The sequence below is a fragment of the Protobothrops mucrosquamatus genome, unplaced genomic scaffold (assembly GCF_001527695.2).
Source record: "Protobothrops mucrosquamatus isolate PMUCROS unplaced genomic scaffold, P.Mucros_1.0 scaffold542, whole genome shotgun sequence".
NCBI lineage: Eukaryota > Metazoa > Chordata > Lepidosauria > Squamata > Viperidae > Protobothrops > Protobothrops mucrosquamatus.
This window is the reverse complement of record NW_015386847.1, coordinates 148,380-167,972: the sequence shown is the minus strand read 5'-3', so window position 1 is coordinate 167,972 and position 19,593 is coordinate 148,380. Positions and strand designations below refer to the sequence as shown.

The window sequence follows — 19,593 nt, the reverse complement described above, 5'->3', positions numbered from 1 at the left end:
TGGTTTGCTCCAAGCGTGACTTGTTAAATGAGCCAGAGCAGCTCATTGCTCATTGGTCTAAACTGGTGTTTTTCAAACTTGGCAACTCTGATGTGTGGATCTCAACTCCAGAATGCTGGCTGGGGAATTCTGGGAGTTGAAGTCCACATATCTTAAAGTTGCCAAGTCTGAAAAACACTGGCATAAACTATAAAGCATGGCTTGCAAAAAGCAGTGGCTGAGTAGTCTGCAACCTGAAAATCAGAGAGGATCACACCAGGCAAAGGTAGTTTTTTCCCAGGAAAGAGAAGTACGTTCTTTTGACAGTGGGGATAATGTAGCTCAGAGGTCCCCAATCTTTTGGGCACCAGGGACCGGTTCCATGGAAAGAGGTTTTTCCATGGAACAGAGGGTGCGTGGTTTTGTGTGCTGCCTGCATCCTGTGGATGGGGCTTTGCTTGTTTGTGCGGACCTGTTGCTGGCATGCCACGGCCCGGTACTGGTCCACAGACCGGGGGTTGGGGACCCCTGATGTAGCTTGTATGGATGGATTTTGGAGACAGAACTGAGCCAGAGTAGCAGCGGTTATCCTTTTTGTTATGTGAATTGTCAGCAGAAGTTTTTACACTCAGGGATGTAAGCCAGAGGTTAACTGTAGGAATATATCAGGTATTGCCTAAATGACACGTGTGGGATTTCACAACTTATTATGCATTTGATATGTTCTATAACCAGATTGAAAGACTAGAATCTTGTAGATCAGACTAACCGCATGAGATTCTGCTATCCTGAGTTGAAATCTTGGAAGATTTTAAGTAAGAATGCCAAAATCTAGCAAGACCTGGTAGCTTGTCTGAAATTATAGAGAGGGGCTTATATATGCAAGGAATCCTTGGTGCAGATACCAAGAGGTTATGATAGAGCAGGGGTAAGTCAACCTTGGCTCTTTTATGACTCGTGGACTTCAACTCCCAGAATTCCTGAGCCAGCTTAACTGGCTCAGGAATTCTGGGAGTTGAAGTCCACGAGTCATAAAAGAGCNTAAAAACTGGGTCAATAATTGTCATTCTAGGTCTGATCTGGAGTACTTTTCAGGAGATGGATTACCCAATCAACTCCGGAATGGAACAGCACACAAACATCACTTTAAGCCTTGGTTTGCTCCAAGCGTGACTTGTTAAATGAGCCAGAGCAGCTCATTGCTCATTGGTCTAAACTGGTGTTTTTCAAACTTGGCAACTTTGATGTGTGGATCTCAACTCCAGAATGCTGGCTGGGGAATTCTGGGAGTTGAAGTCCACATATCTTAAAGTTGCCAAGCCTGAAAAACACTGGCATAAACTATAAAGCATGGCTTACAAAAAGCAGTGGCTGAGTAGTCTGCAACCTGAAAATCAGAGAGGATCACACCAGGCAAAGGTAGTTTTTTCCAGGAAAGAGAAGTACGTTCTTTTGGCAGTGGGGATGATGTAGCTCACAGGTCCCCAACCTTTTGGGCACCAGGGACCGGTTCCATGGAGAGAGGTTTTGCCATGGGACCGAGGGCACGTGGTTTTGTATGCTGCCTGCATCCTGTGGATGGGGCTTTGCTTGTTTGTGCGGACCTGTTGCTGGCATGCCACAGCCCGGTACTGGTCCACAGACCGGGGGTTGGGGACCCCTGATGTAGCTTGTATGGATGGATTTTGGAGACAGAGCTGAGCCAGAGTAGCAGCGGTTATCCTCTTTTTGTTATGTGAATTGTCAGCAGAAGTTTTTACACTCAGGGATGTAAGCCAGAGGTTAGCTGTAGGAATACATCAGGTTTTGCCTAAATGACATGTGTGGGATTTCACAACTTATTATGCATTTGATATGTTCTATAACCAGATTGAAAGACTAGAATCTTGTAGATCAGACTAACCGCATGAGATTCTGCTATTCTGAGTTGAAATCTTAGAAGGTTTTAAGTAAGAATGCCAAAATCTAGCAAGACCTGGTAGCTTGTCTGAAATTATAGAGAGGGGTTTATATATGCAAGGAATCCTTGGTGCAGATACCAAGAGGTTATGATAGAGCAGGGGTAAGTCAACCTTGGCTCTTTTATGACTCGTGGACTTCAACTCCCAGAATTCCTGAGCCAGCTAAGCTGGCTCAGGAATTCTGGGAATTGAAGTCCACGAGTCATAAAAGAGCCAAGGTTGACTATCCCTGAGATAAGAGGAAAAGGAACTGAGGTATCTTCACTGAGGACCCTTACTGTGGTCTCATGGACCACCAAGGAGAAGAGGAGGTTAAAGTGCTTTTGTACCTTGTACCACTCAAGACGAGGCAAAGGTTTCCCACCACTGGCAAAACAAATGAGTTTGATTTCAGTGCCAGCTCGAAAATATGTCTCCGGTGGAGGCACATTAAGCCAGATGTTCTGAGGTGGGTCTGGGGTAAAAAAAAAATAGGAAGAAAAAAACAATTAGCAGGATGAAGGGAGGCTTAAAACACAACATAACCCTGCTGGTTCTTGTATATTCCCACCCTCATCCTTACATGTCACTCTGAGAGTAACAGAAGCACTCTTGGTATACATGATGGCTTCGTTGAAGGCCTCACAGATCAAGGGCAGATCATTGTCCTCTCGATATGCTATATACGTCAGATTGGACTCAGTGACCATTCCTCCAAACTCTGCCTGCAAGAGGAAGGCAAACTTTACTCAGTGATTATTATTTGCCAAGAAGGAGAAAAGGGTATCTATGTAGCCATTCTGCTGTTTGAGGGCCTTATTTCAAGCCAACACTGTCCAGTGTCTAGAAAAAAATGGGCCTCCAGGTGAGTCAGATCTACCAAGGAAATCATTCCACCTGCCTCGTGGTCCTTCAGACTTTTGATATTGCCTACCTCTGAAATGGCAATTTCGGTAGCGTTGAGCTCCCTCCATCCCAGCCACCAACGTAGCATCACAGGCGGATTGCTTGTGGAAGTGGAACAGGTCAGGAAGATCTCTTGGTTTTCTTCAGTGCTGCTGGAGCCTATGATTTTCACATGCTCTGGAGGAACTATCATTCAAAAATAGGGGAGGGAGAGAAAGAATAATCAGTTGTTATGAGAGAGAAACCCCATGTTATAATAATAATAACTGCAGAAGTTGTGGAGAGGAAGCAGACGGTTCCCATAACAAAGTGAAAATGTTTACATGAACTACATGAGAGAGTGGGAGTTTGGCTGGAGAAATTATTGTTTAATTCTATGAACTGGTGTCTGGGAACCTCAGAGTTAGTTTTGCTTTGACATTACCACGCCGTGTATTCAATAAGCAGTAAGATTTTCGGAAATGGAATGAACCTGGAGTTCTATTTGGATTCTTGAGCTGGATGTTGACACCCCAACTCTCTCCCACATCACAGGATGGACCTTTTCACAATGCCAAGTATATCTTTCTCCACTACAAAAAGAACAAAGCTGTTGCTTTTAAAATGACTGTTGGGGCACATCTTTAGAGTGTATCTATCTCCTTGTTTGAACAACCACAGTTATAAGACTGCCTAATGCATCTAGGAACCCCCTGATCTATGCAGAAACAAAACATTGAAGAAGAAAAGGAGACACCAGTTATAGAAATTAATTGGGGAAGAAGCCTTAGATACAGGCATAGGGAGAAGAAGGGACTGCATTGCTAAATAAACTGGTTTATACTCACAGGTCACTTTCAGAACAATGCTGGATTGCAAGGGCAGAGATAAAACTTGGTTCAGGGCCTGACAGCTCACTACAGCCATGTTGTCATCCGGTGCGATTTTAAGGCTCAAGGAACTTTGGGATAATTGGTTGGCATCGTTTGTCTCCCAATTCCTAGAGATGACTTCATCATTCTGAAAGGCAGAAGACCATCAGCTTAGATGCCCAACAAGGAGTCTGAAGCCTCAAGGACAGGGCGAATCAAAGAGCCTAGATTTACAGGGGTAGGCAACCTTGGCTCTTTTATGACTCGTGGACTTCAACTCCCAGAATTCCTGAGCCAGCATGGCTGGCTCAGGAATTCTGGGAGTTGAAGTCCACGAGTCATAAAAGAGCCAAGGTTGCCTACCCCTGGCCTAGAAGTAACACATTTAAGATTTGTCAGCCCTACTTTGCAAGGGCCCATTAATAGTATGAAAGCATCCTCTGTTTAAAGAACTATCCAGCCCAAGCTACCAAATGTAGCTTATACGTGGTCAGCAAACTGAAACAGTCAGTGGGGTTTTTTTTCTCACGACAGGGAGATACGTTGACTTCTATTTACATTCATTTATCTCTGTACATGTGCACATGTAAATGTTATGTAAAGTAGCATTCCTTCTTCCTTTAATGATATGTAAATGCAACACAAGGCAAGGAAAGTGGAAGTCATTATTCCTTCCCCTCCCTTGTAACTCTGCCTATGTGCAGAGAAAAGGCAGATGAAGTAGCAAGACAGTGATGAAGCAAAGGAGGGATCAGCAGGCGTTGGAAGCGATGGTCCCCTGGCACAGGGTGGATCTTAGCTACTGGTCCATCATACACCATCCACAATGTCCATTCAAAGCCATCAGTACCTTGCTTTCTTTGCTTGCCCTTTCTCCACAAGGATGTTTTCTCTCTACTAAAAGATGCTCGCCTCTTTCTCTTTTAGAAATATTACAGGTTGTCATCGACTTACTACTGGAACTGATCCCGCAATTTCAGCCATAAGTCATTGCAGGTCATCATGGGACTGTACCAATTTTACAGCCCTTTTTGCAGCAGTCTTTAACGGAATGCCGCAACCTCCCTGGTCATTAAGTTGAACCCTTGTTCACTATGGGACATTTTCTTTTCCCAGAAAAATGTTGGTTTCCAGAAGAAACATCATCAATTGCAGTCATGGGATCACAGGACACTGCAAGCGGCCATAAAGGCAGGTCAGCTGTGGAGTGCCCAAAATAGGTGCCATGACTGCTGGAGTGGGGGTGGGCTGGATGTCAGAAACTTCAAATCTGGATCATAAATCCCTTTTTGGCGGTGGGGTATAAATGAACATTCACTAAGCAGCCAGTTAGGAGTGAAGGACTACCTATGCTCCATGCTGGCATTCAACAACTAAAGCAAGCTGCATACGCCCCTCCCCTTGAATTATTCCCCCTTGGGTGAACTTCCCAACAGATGAAATGTGCCCCAAATAACTAGGTTTGTAAGACATATTTAAGTGAATCAATTAAAGACTTGGCTGCAGCTGCATTCTCACAATAGGCTAAGATTAGTTTTATTATTGGATAGTGTTTGGCACAATGGGAGAACCCAGAGAAATGTACGGTATGAACTTAGTAGGATTCAACATGCAAATATACAAAATGGACTAAGGCAATGAAACAAGTTAAACACATTTTATGCACTCAGTCCTCAAGTCAAAAAAACAGTAAATTGGAGGCCTTACAAAGGAAGCCTTATTAAAACAATGGGCAACAATTTAAACCATTTGTAGACTAGTTATATAGGTAGGTGATTAATCCTAGCTTTGAATGCCATTGCTGCAAGACAATAACCATATTGGTTAACTCAACAACCAGGTTAAGTATTTTATGCAAATCTAGCCACACACTAAGGAATTTAACTACATTTGATAAATTTAATTGCACCCATTAAATTAAAATATTCTAATTTTGATGTGAACACAACAAAGCAAAATTCTTGCAACAAGGAAAAAAAGGCATGTTTGTCATTATTATTCCCTCCCTTACTGGGTTCCAACCCAGAAGTCCAAGCTGAGGGTTTTATTCACGTAGCAACCCATTAATCCAAAACTTAAATACTTCATTAAACTGCTTCTGCTCACCTTCAGCCACTGCAGTGTAGCAAGAGGATTCCCACTTGGAGAAATGCAAGTCAGTTTCAGTTCCTTGTTTTTTACAACAGCTCCAGTGTAGCCCTTGATTACAGGCAGCTGAGGTGGGACTATCAAAAAAAGAGCCACTGTTGAAAACAGTTTAGACATGGGGAGGTTGCACTAAATGTGTGGAAGTTCTTAGCATCTTGCCCTGATGTGTGCTGCACCTTGTAATTTCCTCCCAAAACTTCATCTGTATTCCAAGGATGAGGAACCTTTCATCCATTAGAACAGTGTTTTTCAGCCTTGGCAAGTTTACGACATGTGAACTTCAACTCCCAGAATTCCCCAGCCAGCTTGTTTTAAGAGAGGTCTCAAAAACCTATTCATTATCTCAGTGATGCCCTTGGTTGATCTTATCCATTTAGTTTCCTTAGATGGCATTCCTGGTTCCCGTCTCTTTCTTCATTACATATACTCTGGGTGATTTCTCTCTTTTCTGTCTCTTCCTTCCATCCTTCTCCTCCTCCTCCTTTTTCTCTCCCCAGCCCACTTCCTTTTGTGTTTGTTTTTTATTAACACTGTAATAAGAGTTGCCTTGAGCACTTGTGCAGTTATTTTGATGACACTTCCTTAATCCTTGGTAAAATGCCTGACAAAGCATTCCAAACAACTTACACAGGATGTTCATCGTGAAGCTGACAATGACTGGTATTAAAGTCACTGAGTTAGCAGCTCTGCAGGTCAGCAGTTCCTTGTTGTCTGAACTCTGAGGGGTGAACCTGGAAGAAAACATAAAAATAGTTGTGGGGTGTCAAGCCCATGAAGCTGGGAAAGATCAAGGACCTACACAGATTTCAGTAAAGGATCTTTAGTGTTAGATTAGAGGCAAATACAGAATCTCAGAAACTGGTTTTGGAATTTCCCGGCCTCATTTATAGTGGGTAAATTAAAGCAGAAACATTTTGAATGATTTGTAATGCTTCTTCCCAGGTTCCTCACTACCTGGACTGAGTTGAAATGAGCTAAACCGCCAATGGCCTCAATCTTTTATCTCCTGATAGTTTATTTTTGCTTTCCTTTACAATCCTACCACTTTACAACTCTACAACTCTACAACTTCTCACGAGGGAGCCTTTCAACATTAGTACTGCAAGAGTAGATCTGAACTGGTAGGTTCTGACTAGGACTTTTCAGACAACCTTTTCTTTTAAACATCTTATTTTCATTTTCCAAAAGCTTCAATTGTGGATGAGGCATTGCCTTGATGAAGGCTTGTCATGAAATTCATGGCAAGCATGTGGTACAAGTTTATGTCTTTTGGCTCTTAAAAACCTGAAATATCACCAATCAGGTAAGAAAAACTAAGAACTGTAATCTCCTTGGGACCCTGGTTCAGATCTTTTTACCTCAGCATGGCCTCAGTGCTGAAGAGTTTGGCTGCAGAGCCAGGCTGGATAGTAGATGTCACATCTGCCAGTTCTTTGTCAGCTGTATTAAAAAGGGAAATAGATAATAAGACTCCAGATTACACACATTAATGGCTACAGATGTGTGACTACAGCTTCTATTAGCCTGATGCCCTCCAGATGTTTTAGACTCTAGAGCAGACATGTCAAACACAAGGCCCGGGGGCCGGATGCAGCCCGCGAAGTAGTTTCATGTGGCCCGCGAAGCCATCCTGGAAACAGTGAGGGAACAGCCCCCGCTGCCTTGGCCCTGGCCCTGGCCAGCCGGGAGCCAATGTACAATTTTGTGGTGGCCATCTTGGCACTTGCCCCAGTGGACCATGCCTTGGCACTTGCCCCGGTCCCACCCTTCTTCCAGAGACCCTCAGATCTGTCCCACTCCTGCCCAGGCCCCCACAGGCACCCTTGACGCGAATGATGTAGAACTGGCCACGTCCACCCAGTAGGCCACACCCACTCCATCCACGTCCACCCAGTAGGCCACACCCACCCAGCCCCCCAAAGGCAACCACAATGCTGATGCGGCCCTCAGTGAAATTGAGTTTGACACCCCTGCTCTAGAGTAACTCCCATAATTCTTAGGGAGCTGATATGATGGTCATTCAGGCCATTTCCTGATTGGTCATTTCATCTGTAAAGAAGGAATTCAAAAAGAAGGTTTGAATGTTCTACATAGAAACATCTATTGTCAGTTTTAAATAAGAATAACATATTAAATATCAAACTTACACTAAGAAAACAGAATTGTTACATCCATGTAATATGCAATGCACAATCAAATGTTTTGGCTTCACATGATGTTCAATGTTACTATAACTAAGACAATGATTGAGTTCCCACAACACCTTCTTGTATAATCACCCAGTCACTTCCAACTTTTTGTGACCTGATGGACATCATTTCTCAGAATTGGCTATTGTTTCTTTGAATCCTTGCAAGCACCTGCTTGCATCATCAGAAATACTCACCTTGTTTTTCTATTAGTCTCTTTTATCAATTGCCTTTGATTTTTCCAAGCGTCAGAGTCTTCCCCAATGACTCATTTGATGTCCAAAATATCTAAACTGTATCTTCATAATTAAGACATCTAGTGATACAGTGGGTTTTACTTCATCTAGTATTCAATTATTTCTCTGAAGATGTTGAACCACAAGTAATCCAACCTCATTTTAATATAATCCACATATTAGATGAACTGAGCCATAGAATATGAGTGAAAGAGAAGGGTGTGGAAATATTTGTAGATGGAGTTAGCTAAAATTGGAAAGACAGCCATGAGTAAATTGCCTGCACGGCTTTGTGAGATATCTTGTGCCTTGCAATCCTTCTTTGCCTATGTTTATTTGGCCTGTACAAGACAGCTTTGATTCGTCTTTCCATGGTAAAGGCAATGCAAGTCTCTTCATAGGGGCACAAAGGCAATGCATTTGCCTCAATAAGATAATTTATGTTGTCTCAGAGACTCAACAGGCAGTTCCAAATTGTTGGAACAGTTAGAGGTTTCTTTCAATGCTTCCAGTAGCTGACCTGGTCCTGCTGGCAGCAGCCAAAAAAGCTAATACAATCCTGGGTTGTATAAACAGAGGCATAGAATCAAAATCACGTGAAGTATTAGTACTACTTTATAAAACCTTAGTGAGATCACACCTGGAATAATGCAACCAATTTTGGTCACTGCACTACAAAAAAGATGTTGAGGCTTTGGAAAAAGTTCAGAGAAGAACAATTAAGATGATCAAAGGCCTGGAGACTAAAACATATGAAGAATGGCTGCAGGATTTGGGTTTGGCTAGTCTAGAGAAAAGAAGAACTAGGGGTGACATGATAGCAGTGTTCCAGTATTTGAGGGGCTGCCATAAAGAAGAGGCGGTCAACTTATTTTCCAAAGCACCAGAAGGCAAGACAAGAAACAATGAATGGAAACTAATCAAGGAGAGAAGCAACCTGGAATTAATTAGAAACTTCCTGACAGTGAGGACAATTAACCCGTGGAACAGCTTGCCTTCTTCAGAGGTTGTGGGCACTTCATCACTGGAGATTTTAAAGGAGACTGGACAGCCACTTGTCTGAAATGGTATAGGGTCTCCTGCTTGAGGCTGGACTAAAAAACCTCCAAGGTCCCTTCCAGCTTATTCTGTTCTGTTCTGTTCTGTTCTGCTAATATGCACAAGGTACAGCGATGTCTAAGGAAAACATTAAGAGGATCCCGTGTCAACATTCAGTGGAATTAGATCTCCAGTTTGTTCATTGGTGGCCTTTCCCACGGTGCAAATTGTTACCTCAGGCTTTGAATCTACAAATGACGGCTTGCAGCATGACTTTCCCCAGTAGCAGTTTCTGCCAAGTAACTATGAATTGCTGTATCTGTCTTGAACTTCTCACCCCACACCGACACAGCAGGTTCCCTTGTGTTTTGCACAAAAAGCCCATGAAAAATTTACTGATGCTTGGTAACTTCTGCAAGATCTGCAATTCCTACTGGCTATGAAAGAATTTATATAGCTGCTGACATGAATTCAAAAAAAAGCAAGGCGAGGGAAGAGAAATGGTTGCTGGGATGCTCAAACTATGGGCTCACCTTTGCAGAAAGTGATCTCAGCTGGTGGTCGAGCATCCTGCACTTGGCAGTGCAGGGTGTATTCAGTGCCAGCAATCCAAGTCACCATGCTGTTAGCCTCGTACTCTACAAAAAGTGGCCTTTTGGGGGGAACTGCAAGGAAAAGAAGCAAAGTGAAGGGTTGATTATTTTAAAATTCTGTTTTTAATTTTTATTTTTTTACGGTACAAGTAGTCCTTGATTTATGACCATAATTGGGAGGGGAATTTCCATTGCTAAGTAAGGTGGCAGTTCAGTAAGTCATACCCAATTGCACCACCTTTTTGCCATGGTTGTTAAATGAATCACTGCGCTTGTTAAGTAAATCATGCAGTCAGTAAGCAAATATGGCTTCTCCCAATTGACTTTGCTTGTCAGAAACTGGCCAGGAAGGTTAGAAACAGTGAACTTATGACCCTGGGATGCTGTATCTGTCATAAATACAGGCACTTAAAATTTGATCACATGACCATGGGGATGGTATGCCTCTTATAAGTGCAAATACAACTCATAAGGTTTTTTTTTCCTCAGGGGGCATTGTAACTTTGAACAGTTGCTAAATGAAAGGTTGCAAGCTGTGGACTCCCTGTATGGTATCTTTGAAACTAGAACTTTTCTTGCATATCTTGTGAATTTCTAGCTGGATTGGATTGAAAGAAAAAAGGTTTTCTGCCCAATTTCTGTGGGCATTCCTACAAAATCACATTCATGTAGAAACACAGAAGAGTTAATAAAGGTTAAATTAGGTTAGGTTAGATTATATTAAAGCAGAGACACGCAATCTTTTGGCAGTTGCAGTTGTACATTTTAAATCACTTCTTTTGGCAGCACAGGCACAACAATGAGGCAACGTTTGGATTTGTTCCACCTAAAGGGTAGGTGAGCGTAACGTGGATAGGTGTGTGAAGCCCAACAGAAATTTCACGTCTACTTTATTTGTCTCCTACCCAAAACGGGTGTGTGATGTCATCCTACTGGACTCTGGGCAATAAAAAAAAAGTTTGCCTGCAGACTATTGATTGCTCATTCTGAGTAGGGCTTCTCAGCTCCACGTCCTTTGCTCATCTAAAAATATCCTTCCAATTAATGATGCAGAAGATTTGAATATTTTCTGGAGGAGATTGAGAAGGAGAAGGTGATATATTGAACTGTCCATTGTACTGAACTGATTTCTGTTGAATCCTGGAAGAGGATACTGTAATGCTTATTGAAATAAGAGAGCAAAGACACGAAAGCTCCTTAGTTGCCCTCTGCACAGACATATCCACTCGTTGAATTAACCAATATCTTGGCTTCTCATGACATTGAATGATCCATAAATTAGCCAAATGTCTTGCACAACACACCAAGGCAGAAAAACTAATCTAAGTTAAAATGAACCAAGCATAGTATGTATCATGTTTCCCTGAAAATAAGCCCTAGTTTTGGAGTGAGGCACACACTTAAAAATCAAGCTGGGTGTGGGGGTGTGGATCTGCCATACATGCCCTGCACCCACTGGCCTTACAGCCAGGCCTCTCCTCACCAGCCCAGCTCTTCTTCTGCAGCATCTTCTGCAGCCAGGCCTGCATTTCTCAGTCACAGGCCTTTCTTGAAGGTCTCTGCAGTCGAGAACCGAGCTGTGGATTGAATCCATAGCTTGGTTTTGCAAGACCTCTGTAGCCGAGGACCGAGCTATCGATTGAATCCATAGCTCAGTACTCGGCTGCAGAGGCCTTCTGGAAAAGCCTGATGGTGAAATTCAGGCTGAAATGCAGCTGCAGAATGAAGCTGCTCCTTCGGCCCCAGAAGGAGTGGACCTGCTGGGTGGGGCTGTCGGTGCAGGAGGTAAGTAAGGCATCCCCTGAAAATAAGACCTAGTGCATCTTTTGGAGGCAAAAAAAAAATAAGACCCGGTCTTATTTTCGAAGAAACACAGTAGTGCAATGCACTCCACTAGATTTGTAACTGATCTGGTTGAGCACATTGTTCTGAGTAGAAATTATTGTGGTTTCTCTTTATCTCTCATATTAACACTGATTTCCTATAATCAAAGTTGAGTTCTAGAGATCTTTCTAATGCAGTTTGACTCCAGCTATACTTACCAAGCACTGTCAGTTGCACTCCACGGGAAATTATGCCAGTGCTTTTCTCTGTGGGTCCAACCTGGCATTCATACAAGGCATCATCTTCCAGCTGGCTGTTTATTACTTGCAGGTTATATATCCCTAAAGCAACAGGATGCAAGCAAAAAGGTAGGTGCATTTAGTTCTTATTAGTTCTACTCATGAGTTACACCATAGCATAATTCTGTCCACTCAGGTTTGGGGCAGGTTCCTTTCCAATCACAACAGGGCATCATACTTCTAACTCATCTTACTATGAAGTAAATGTGCTAAAACATATCTAAAATGGGAGGTATGGGGCCTAAGAATATTAGTTATGTCTCTAAAATAATGGATTGCATTACTGGGACTCATTTTCTCAGCTCGAAAGCAAATCGACCAATTATTTTCCAGAGTTCATAACTTCTGAGTAAAGCTTAGGAAAGTCTTCCCAACCTTTTCTCACTCCCCCATCTGTCTTCTTTGAAATTCTTTTCACCGAAGTAATGTGTGACTGGGCAAAGATTGCGGTACAAAAGCCTTCAAGTCAAGGCTCTCTGCAGGGAAAGTCAAGAAAGTCAGGGGAATGGCTGTGACTGCTCGATCAAAGCCAGCCTAGTATGACTTGAGAACAGCACTTCCGAATGGTGTCATCATTTTTGTCTAGTGTAATCTGAGGATCCTCAAATGGTTTGCATGTTGCTTAGAGAGAGAAGAGCTTTCGGGTGGCCCATAAGCCCAAAGTCAGAATAGGATTCTTTTTTAGGTTGCCTTGATTAATGGCATTGGGGTGCACCCCCCTCCCAGAACTTAGTTACTCGTGACTGCTGCCGCAGTTGGTGGCCCAATTAAGCAATGATTAAAAGGACTCTGAGGAGTGCAGCAAAGCTTTTGATGGGTCGCAAATGGCCTCCGGGATTAAGGTTGTGCACACTTGTCAAGTAAAAATCTCTCAAGTGTATGACCCATGCTCAAAGGTTCACAGGTTTAAAATAAATAAAAATGTATATTAAAAGTGAACTTTTAAAAAAAGGAAACACAAAACACAAAATATAAAAAGATACAGCAGCCCCCCTAAAATCATAAAAGGTCATCAACGTAGCTGGAAACAGGCTCTGTTGGTGATGGCATGTAGGAAAGATAATGGGAGACTTGACTGCTAAAGGAATAGTCAGATAAGAGATAGCACAGCCCACAGCTGAGTATTGGGAGGGGCAAGAGTACTATTGTACATAGTAATGCTTTACCTGTAAATGACTTTTTTTACCTTTAATCGTAATGTAACACATGCAAACAACCACTTTAAACTTAATGTAAACGCTCCAAACTCAATTGTAACAGAGTTGTGAAAGTCTGGAATACTTGGTTCAATTGTCTCAGCCATTAACTTTCAGTTTGAATTCTAACTTAACTTCTGTGGACTTGACTCCATATTTAAGAGATCCTTAAGGGAACGTGCATAGGTGCACTCACGCACCTATCATCCCTGTCACATTGTAATTTTGTTATTTTACTCATTCAAATTTGTAATTTTTGTTGGCGAATATAAAATAAAAAATAAAAATAAAAGAGACACAGAAAGAACTCTCCCTAGTGGTGATTCTTTTATGCACAAAAATGGAAGGACACTTTGATTCCCACAAAGGATGAATGGCTGCAAAAGTTGATGGAGTCAGCAGAAATGATCAAATTGACTGCTGTGACACAAGGACACAATTAACTTTGTTTCCACTTGGAAATCACTTTTGGACTTTGTGCTTGAGGTGGAAAAAAAACGAAACCTTAATTTGGATTTTGCCAGTTAGATAGGTTTGTTGTTATAGAAATGGCTAGTATATATTATTACATAAAAGTAAAAAACTATTATCTTATTCTACTGCACCAAAAGGAGTTGGAAGTCATCGTCTTTTCTTTCTTTTTTCCCTTTGCCCTACACTTTTCCCTTCTTTTTTTCCCTTTCCCTTTTCTTTCATATTTTTGTATTTTATATTAACTAATAATTTCAGAAATGCAAAAAATAAAAATAAACAAAGGAACTAGTGGTAAAGGAGATGGGGAGGTGACCCGGGAGATTTCCAGGCTTTCAAGATTCTCTCAATGTAGATTTAAAGTACAAGTAGCGCATCTGATTGTGATTCCAATCTGGTTTACCCTGCAAAATCAACATTGTCCCAATCTGGGCATCCAGGCTCCAGCACAGCACAGGAACTTTATAGCTTAGCTGGAACTTTTCTTTGAAACCAGTTTGTATTTCTTCAAAGATCTCACCTTTGCTAGCCTCACCCATCATGCTGTAACGGGGGAACCGAGGGATGCTCCAGTTGGGGCCCAGTAAAAGCCCGTCCTTCACCCATTGCACAATGCCAGAGGGGTTCTCCACCTCACACTTCAGCAGCGCTGTCTCCCCTTCGAGAATGGTGACGTTCTCCGGCTCCAGACGGAAAACCTGCTGAAGCATCTCTGCTTGGAAACCTACGTGGATGAATCGGTTGCTCATTCAAAGTCAGCCAATTCTGTTCCAAGATCAACACAAACTGCGCAAGAATGTTTAATTTGGAAAAGCTGACAGTCTGCTTAGAGAGAGAAAGAAGGAGAAAATTGGAAGAGAGGGGAAAACCTACAGTCAAAAATTATCCCTTTGGTCTGACAACTATGTCACACTTCTACCTGCTACTATCTGATCTGCGGGAGAAAGATAAAAAAAAAAAAAATAGCAGACAGGCAGACACACTTGCCCAATGCAGATTTACATTTTGCTCCTTTGCTTATCATTTTAAATAATATTATCTGCCATATGCACTCACGGTGATAGCCAGTTTGATGTTATGATTAAAGGAAATGGACTAGATTAAGTGGGACACTGTGAGTTCTAGTTCCACATTAGGCACAAAACCAGCTGGGTGACCTGGGACCTCACCCCTGGGAAGAAGGCAAAGCGAACCACCTGAAAATATCACAGAATAAACTAACTGCATGGATTTGTCACATCTGTACATTTATATATAAGGGGGAATAAATGCTTCCTATATGTCTCTTATTGGGACCAAAACATAGAATAGTGTCCCATCCTTCTGCTGGGTTCTTTTTGCTAAATGTTCTCACCTTTGTTCACATCCAGGATAAAGTCGAGGATCAGGGGTACAAGCAAGCCACAATATGCCATTCCTACTTGCTGATGCTCTGCAGGTTAAGAAACCAGGGGTGCCAGATGTTAACAATCCTGCAAACAGTTGACCGAGCCAATGGTGGACACGAAAGCAGTTAGCATCTTCTGTGTTCACAGAAGATACTTTTCAAGATATGTGCAATATATAGAAGAACCAATTAACTGGAATTCACTTGATACATGAGATACAGAGAAAGACACAAAGAGATCCTCAAAAGTTAACACCAATCTCAGTCTTTTCTGTGAGCGAAGCTGCCGAGTCTTTAAGTAACCTAGCTGAGTTTGTTGTATAAAAAAACACCTTCTGAGTGGGAGAAATACCTCTGTGTTGTAATTATCCCACAGAAATCATTCAGAACAATGGCATTCTGCACCACTCTTACTTTTGATGTAATTGTTATTAATAATAAGATCAGGTACATCTGAGATTGCAAGCAAATAGGCTTCCCAGAGTGAGTCTGTCTGTCTGTCTGTCTTTCTCATTAAAAGCACCCGATTAAATCTGAGTAAATTGACAGACACTTCGACTGCAGGTTTCTGGAGAGCAATGGGCTGTGATTCTCAAATTATTTCTTTGTTTCCTTCAGAAATGACAAGCGCACTGAGCAGTGGGAAGGATGTAAACCAGAAGGAATGCAGAAGGTTAGAATCTATTATAAGTTCACGTTGTCCAGAGTGAAGAGCAAATGAACCTTTACTCTGTTTTAAGAACTGTATTGTCAGCTTTTTTCCCCCACTCTGCCCTTGAGTCTTAAACAGCCATCTCATCCACAAAGACTTGGGGTAGTCAAGCTACAGTGTCAAAAGCACTAAAAAAAATAAGTCGTACTAAGCACAATGGAGCTAAGTTCAGGTTATTACATCTATTTAAAACTGTGCATTAGATTATTACTTATTTTTATTCTGGGAGAAGGGGTAAACACTTCATCCGCTAGTTTCCTCTGGATAATTCTTTACCAGAAGCAGAAGGCAAGCTGATGAGAGAGAAAAAACTGGGCTCTGTCTACAATTGCCCTTGAACTCTCCATATTTAAAACTGTGCAGTAGGCTTTCATTTAGCCCCAAGCTAGGGCGGAAAAGAATGCCACTGCAAGGTCTGTAGCTGACCTGGTTAAGTGTGTTGCATGACAACACAGCCTCTGATTCAGCGGATAGAACCAGAGTCACAGCTCAGAGGAGAAGACAGACTACACACAATTTAAAAAAGGAAAATATCAGCTGAAAATCGTAATATATAATACATTCTAGCCTTCCCCAAACTTGTGCCTTTCAAGGGCTTGCCCTACAGCCCCCAGAAATTTGGCCATGCCGGCTGAAAATTCTTCATAACTAGGCAAACACATCTGGAGAGCAAGTAAAGTAGGAAAGAAATTGGGGAATTTTTTTTTTTTGTCTTTCTCCAATTTTCCAAGAATGGCCATCTGGAATTTTATGAACAGGGGAGGTTTTTATACTTACTATCCTCCCACAATGGATATTTAAGCAGGAATCTGTTTTTTATTTTAAGCATGGAACTGTCATGGGCCTGAGTCCAACCTTCCTAATCCATCTTAGACCTCAACTTTGTTTCTTCTTAGTATTTCCAGGTGAAGAAGACTCCATTGAAAGCATGGAAGAATTAAGCTACTGCAAAGCTAGGATGCCTAAATTGTTACATCAAGGGGAGAACTAGACAAAGAGAGATTTCTTTGCTGCAAGAAATGCAGAGGTAGAACATCCCCATCCTGGCTTCTGTTTTAGCTTAAAGTTCCCAGCAAGGGAGAGGTTGGTATCTCCCCCATCACTGAGAAGTTTCTTCAGCTCAAGTCAACTTCTGTTAACTTAGGCCCAATAAAACAAGCACTGGCTTTTTATGTAGCTTTCTTCAGAGATTTGAAGAGAGTTCTGTTGATCCTTTTGAGGTTCTTTGGAAGCACCATCCCAACCTTCCCTCATTCTTACCTTTTTCAGTGTGTTAGATGCTGCAAATGATTGTTCACAGTCTCTCCTCCAGGAGTGGGACTGCCAAGTCAGTGAGATGGCTGGCATTCCACTCCTGTCCCTCCTCCACATAACTGTGCTGTATGGTCTGCCCACTTCTAGGCCTTCCAAGGCTGTAAGGAAATTTTAAAAAATAAGAGATCCACCTACACCCCGATAGAAACTTTGTCTTGGCTGGAGCTGCTGAATTTATCACAACTCTTCAGTATAGAATAACTGTCAAGCAGTTATTTTTACTTGCATCTCCTCCTCTTCCTCCTGCATCATCACCTTCACCATTATTTTTCTTTTGTTTTCTTTTGAATATCCTTGGACGTTTCCTTAAATTGGAATGATCAGTTCTGCAAAACAAGTCTTACCCATTTGCTTTGTGTTATGTATTGAGGTTAATTGTTTAGAAACTGTTGGAAACGGCCAATCGGCTGCACCTGTTTAAGTTCCAGACTGACTGTCTACAACAGTGGTTCTCAACCTGTGGGTCGGGACCCCATTTGGGGTCGATCGACCATTTCACGGGGGTCGCCAAGCAAGGCTGTCCGCTATTTTTTTTGTCCGCCATTTTTTTCCCCTTTTCCGGTGGGTGCCTTACCTCCCTTGGGCTGGGCCAGCTGGTGGTCGGCCTGCTCTGTCTCTGCTGCTTGCCAGCTACACCTCAGCTGGCGCAGGGGGCAGAACCACGCATGCGCGGCGCTCCCGGGCAGGGAAAGTCCTCGACTTACGACCGGTTGGGTAGTCCTCGACTTACGACCGGTTTAGTCCTCGACGTACGACCGGTTTAGTCCTCGACTTACGACCGGTTGGGGTCGCGGCATTAAAAAGGTTGAGAACCACTGGTCTACAACATGCTAATTATCTTGTCTTTAAGAGGGAAATACTGCTTTAATTCTATTGGCTGCCGCCTAGTGGTGAGCTGTATAAATACTGGGTAAGTAGCAGTGTGGACTGCTGCTGTTGTTAAACTGAATTAAAAAGTTGTTGTTTGCACCTGCTGACTCCTCAATGCCTCACCGATCCTGAAACACCATACTTTACATTCAGAATTAAATCATCAAAATGTGAAGAGACAATTTCCCAGTTTTTCCATGCCAAAAAAAATGATAAAAGGGATATAAACAAATGAAAATCTCAGTAAATGATAAGATGCTCTATCTGGGTTTGACCAAGCCCAGTGATAAGCTCAGCATGATGCATAAAACTAGATAATTGTGAAGTAATTAGGAAGCCAAGGTCTAACAGATCATGACTAAGCATGATATATATACCTAATCACATTGTTATTTTCCCACTAAGCAGTTGCTAGTTTTCTTTGGTGAACCTTTACTGTAATAAAAATTCCTGGTCATATATATACAAACTGCTCTCCTTATTGAGAGAGGAGAGAGAGATTTTGTGCATATATCTGTGTGTGTGTGTATAACTATCATCTATCTATATAATATATATTCAAGCTGTTTTTAAAAGGGGGATAGAAACTAATACAAACCATATAAAGTAAGAAAAAACCATATAAAGTAAGAAAATGAAATTAAAAAAAGCTAAAAGTTCAAGAAGAGAAAAAAGAAAAAAGATAGAAAGTCATTTCCAATCTTCTACATAGTATTTATAAGTACAATTATATATTTACCTCTTAGTTTATGGTTATAACGTAACTCTCTTCTTTCTATAATCCATCCCATCTAATCATCAACATCATAAATCATGTTCATTTTTTCTGTTTCACATTAAAAGTCCATAAGGGGTTTCCAGCCAGCAATAACAATGGATATTGTTTTTTCAGTAAATAAACAAGTCAATTTAGCCACTTCAGCAAATTCTGTCACCTTCACATGCCTCCATTGTGGGTCATACCAAATAGTTCCATCTTTGTGCATACAGTACAATAACCTCACTGCAGATACTGGGTACAAAAACAAAGATCTGTGAATTTGTTTTTGCCTCTAGGGGGGAAAAAGTCTCAATTGTATATTAATCTTTAAAACCCTCTGAATCAACCAAAGTTCTTTTGTGGCTGTTTTTCAGTCTGATTGTTATCTCTGATAAGACAGACTGAAAGGAATGTCCTCAGATTTGCAAAATGGGAGATGATAGCAGAACATGGAGAGAGAGTGTGTGTGTGAGAGAGAGACCTCGTTAATTAATACTTAGTGAAGCTGTCAGGAAACACACACACACACACACACACACAGACCCCGCAAGGCAAGCAGGTTGTAGACAGCAGAGGGCAGCAACATCACACACACTAGGCATCAGGAAGGGGACTCTAGAAAAGTATCTCTCTAGCCAAGGTTGCCTACCCCTGCGACTAGGGGCAAAGTGAAAACTGTGGCTGCTTAGGGGCAAGGCCGGTTCTGCCAATGTTGTCAACACTGAAAGGACAAAGGCAGCTATAAATCTCTTTCCAAGGTCTTCTCACCACTGATCTCAATGCAAAGTGGAAAAAAACCCCAAGATGCTTTGATCTAGAATTTGCAATAATTAACCCACCAGCTGAAAACAAAACCCTCCTTTTTTCCTCGGCAGAACCT

The 19,593-nt window shown here is 41.9% G+C and overlaps 1 protein-coding gene across 1 annotated transcript in view; it reads right to left on the bottom strand.

Moving 5' to 3' along the window:
* NPHS1 (NPHS1 adhesion molecule, nephrin) overlaps nt 1-14,380 on the bottom strand; it is a 35,478-nt gene extending 21,098 nt beyond the window's left edge. The window contains exons 1-10 of the mRNA XM_015816967.1: nt 14,191-14,380; nt 11,923-12,045; nt 9,821-9,952; nt 7,183-7,264; nt 6,452-6,555; nt 5,783-5,901; nt 3,653-3,824; nt 2,854-3,011; nt 2,503-2,644; nt 2,219-2,394 (exon numbers count right to left, since the gene is read on the bottom strand). Coding sequence (XP_015672453.1) covers nt 2,219-2,394; nt 2,503-2,644; nt 2,854-3,011; nt 3,653-3,824; nt 5,783-5,901; nt 6,452-6,555; nt 7,183-7,264; nt 9,821-9,952; nt 11,923-12,045; nt 14,191-14,380 — 1,398 coding nt within the window. The remainder of the gene's footprint in view (nt 1-2,218; nt 2,395-2,502; nt 2,645-2,853; nt 3,012-3,652; nt 3,825-5,782; nt 5,902-6,451; nt 6,556-7,182; nt 7,265-9,820; nt 9,953-11,922; nt 12,046-14,190) is intronic.
* Nucleotides 14,381-19,593: the final 5,213 nt, after the last annotated feature.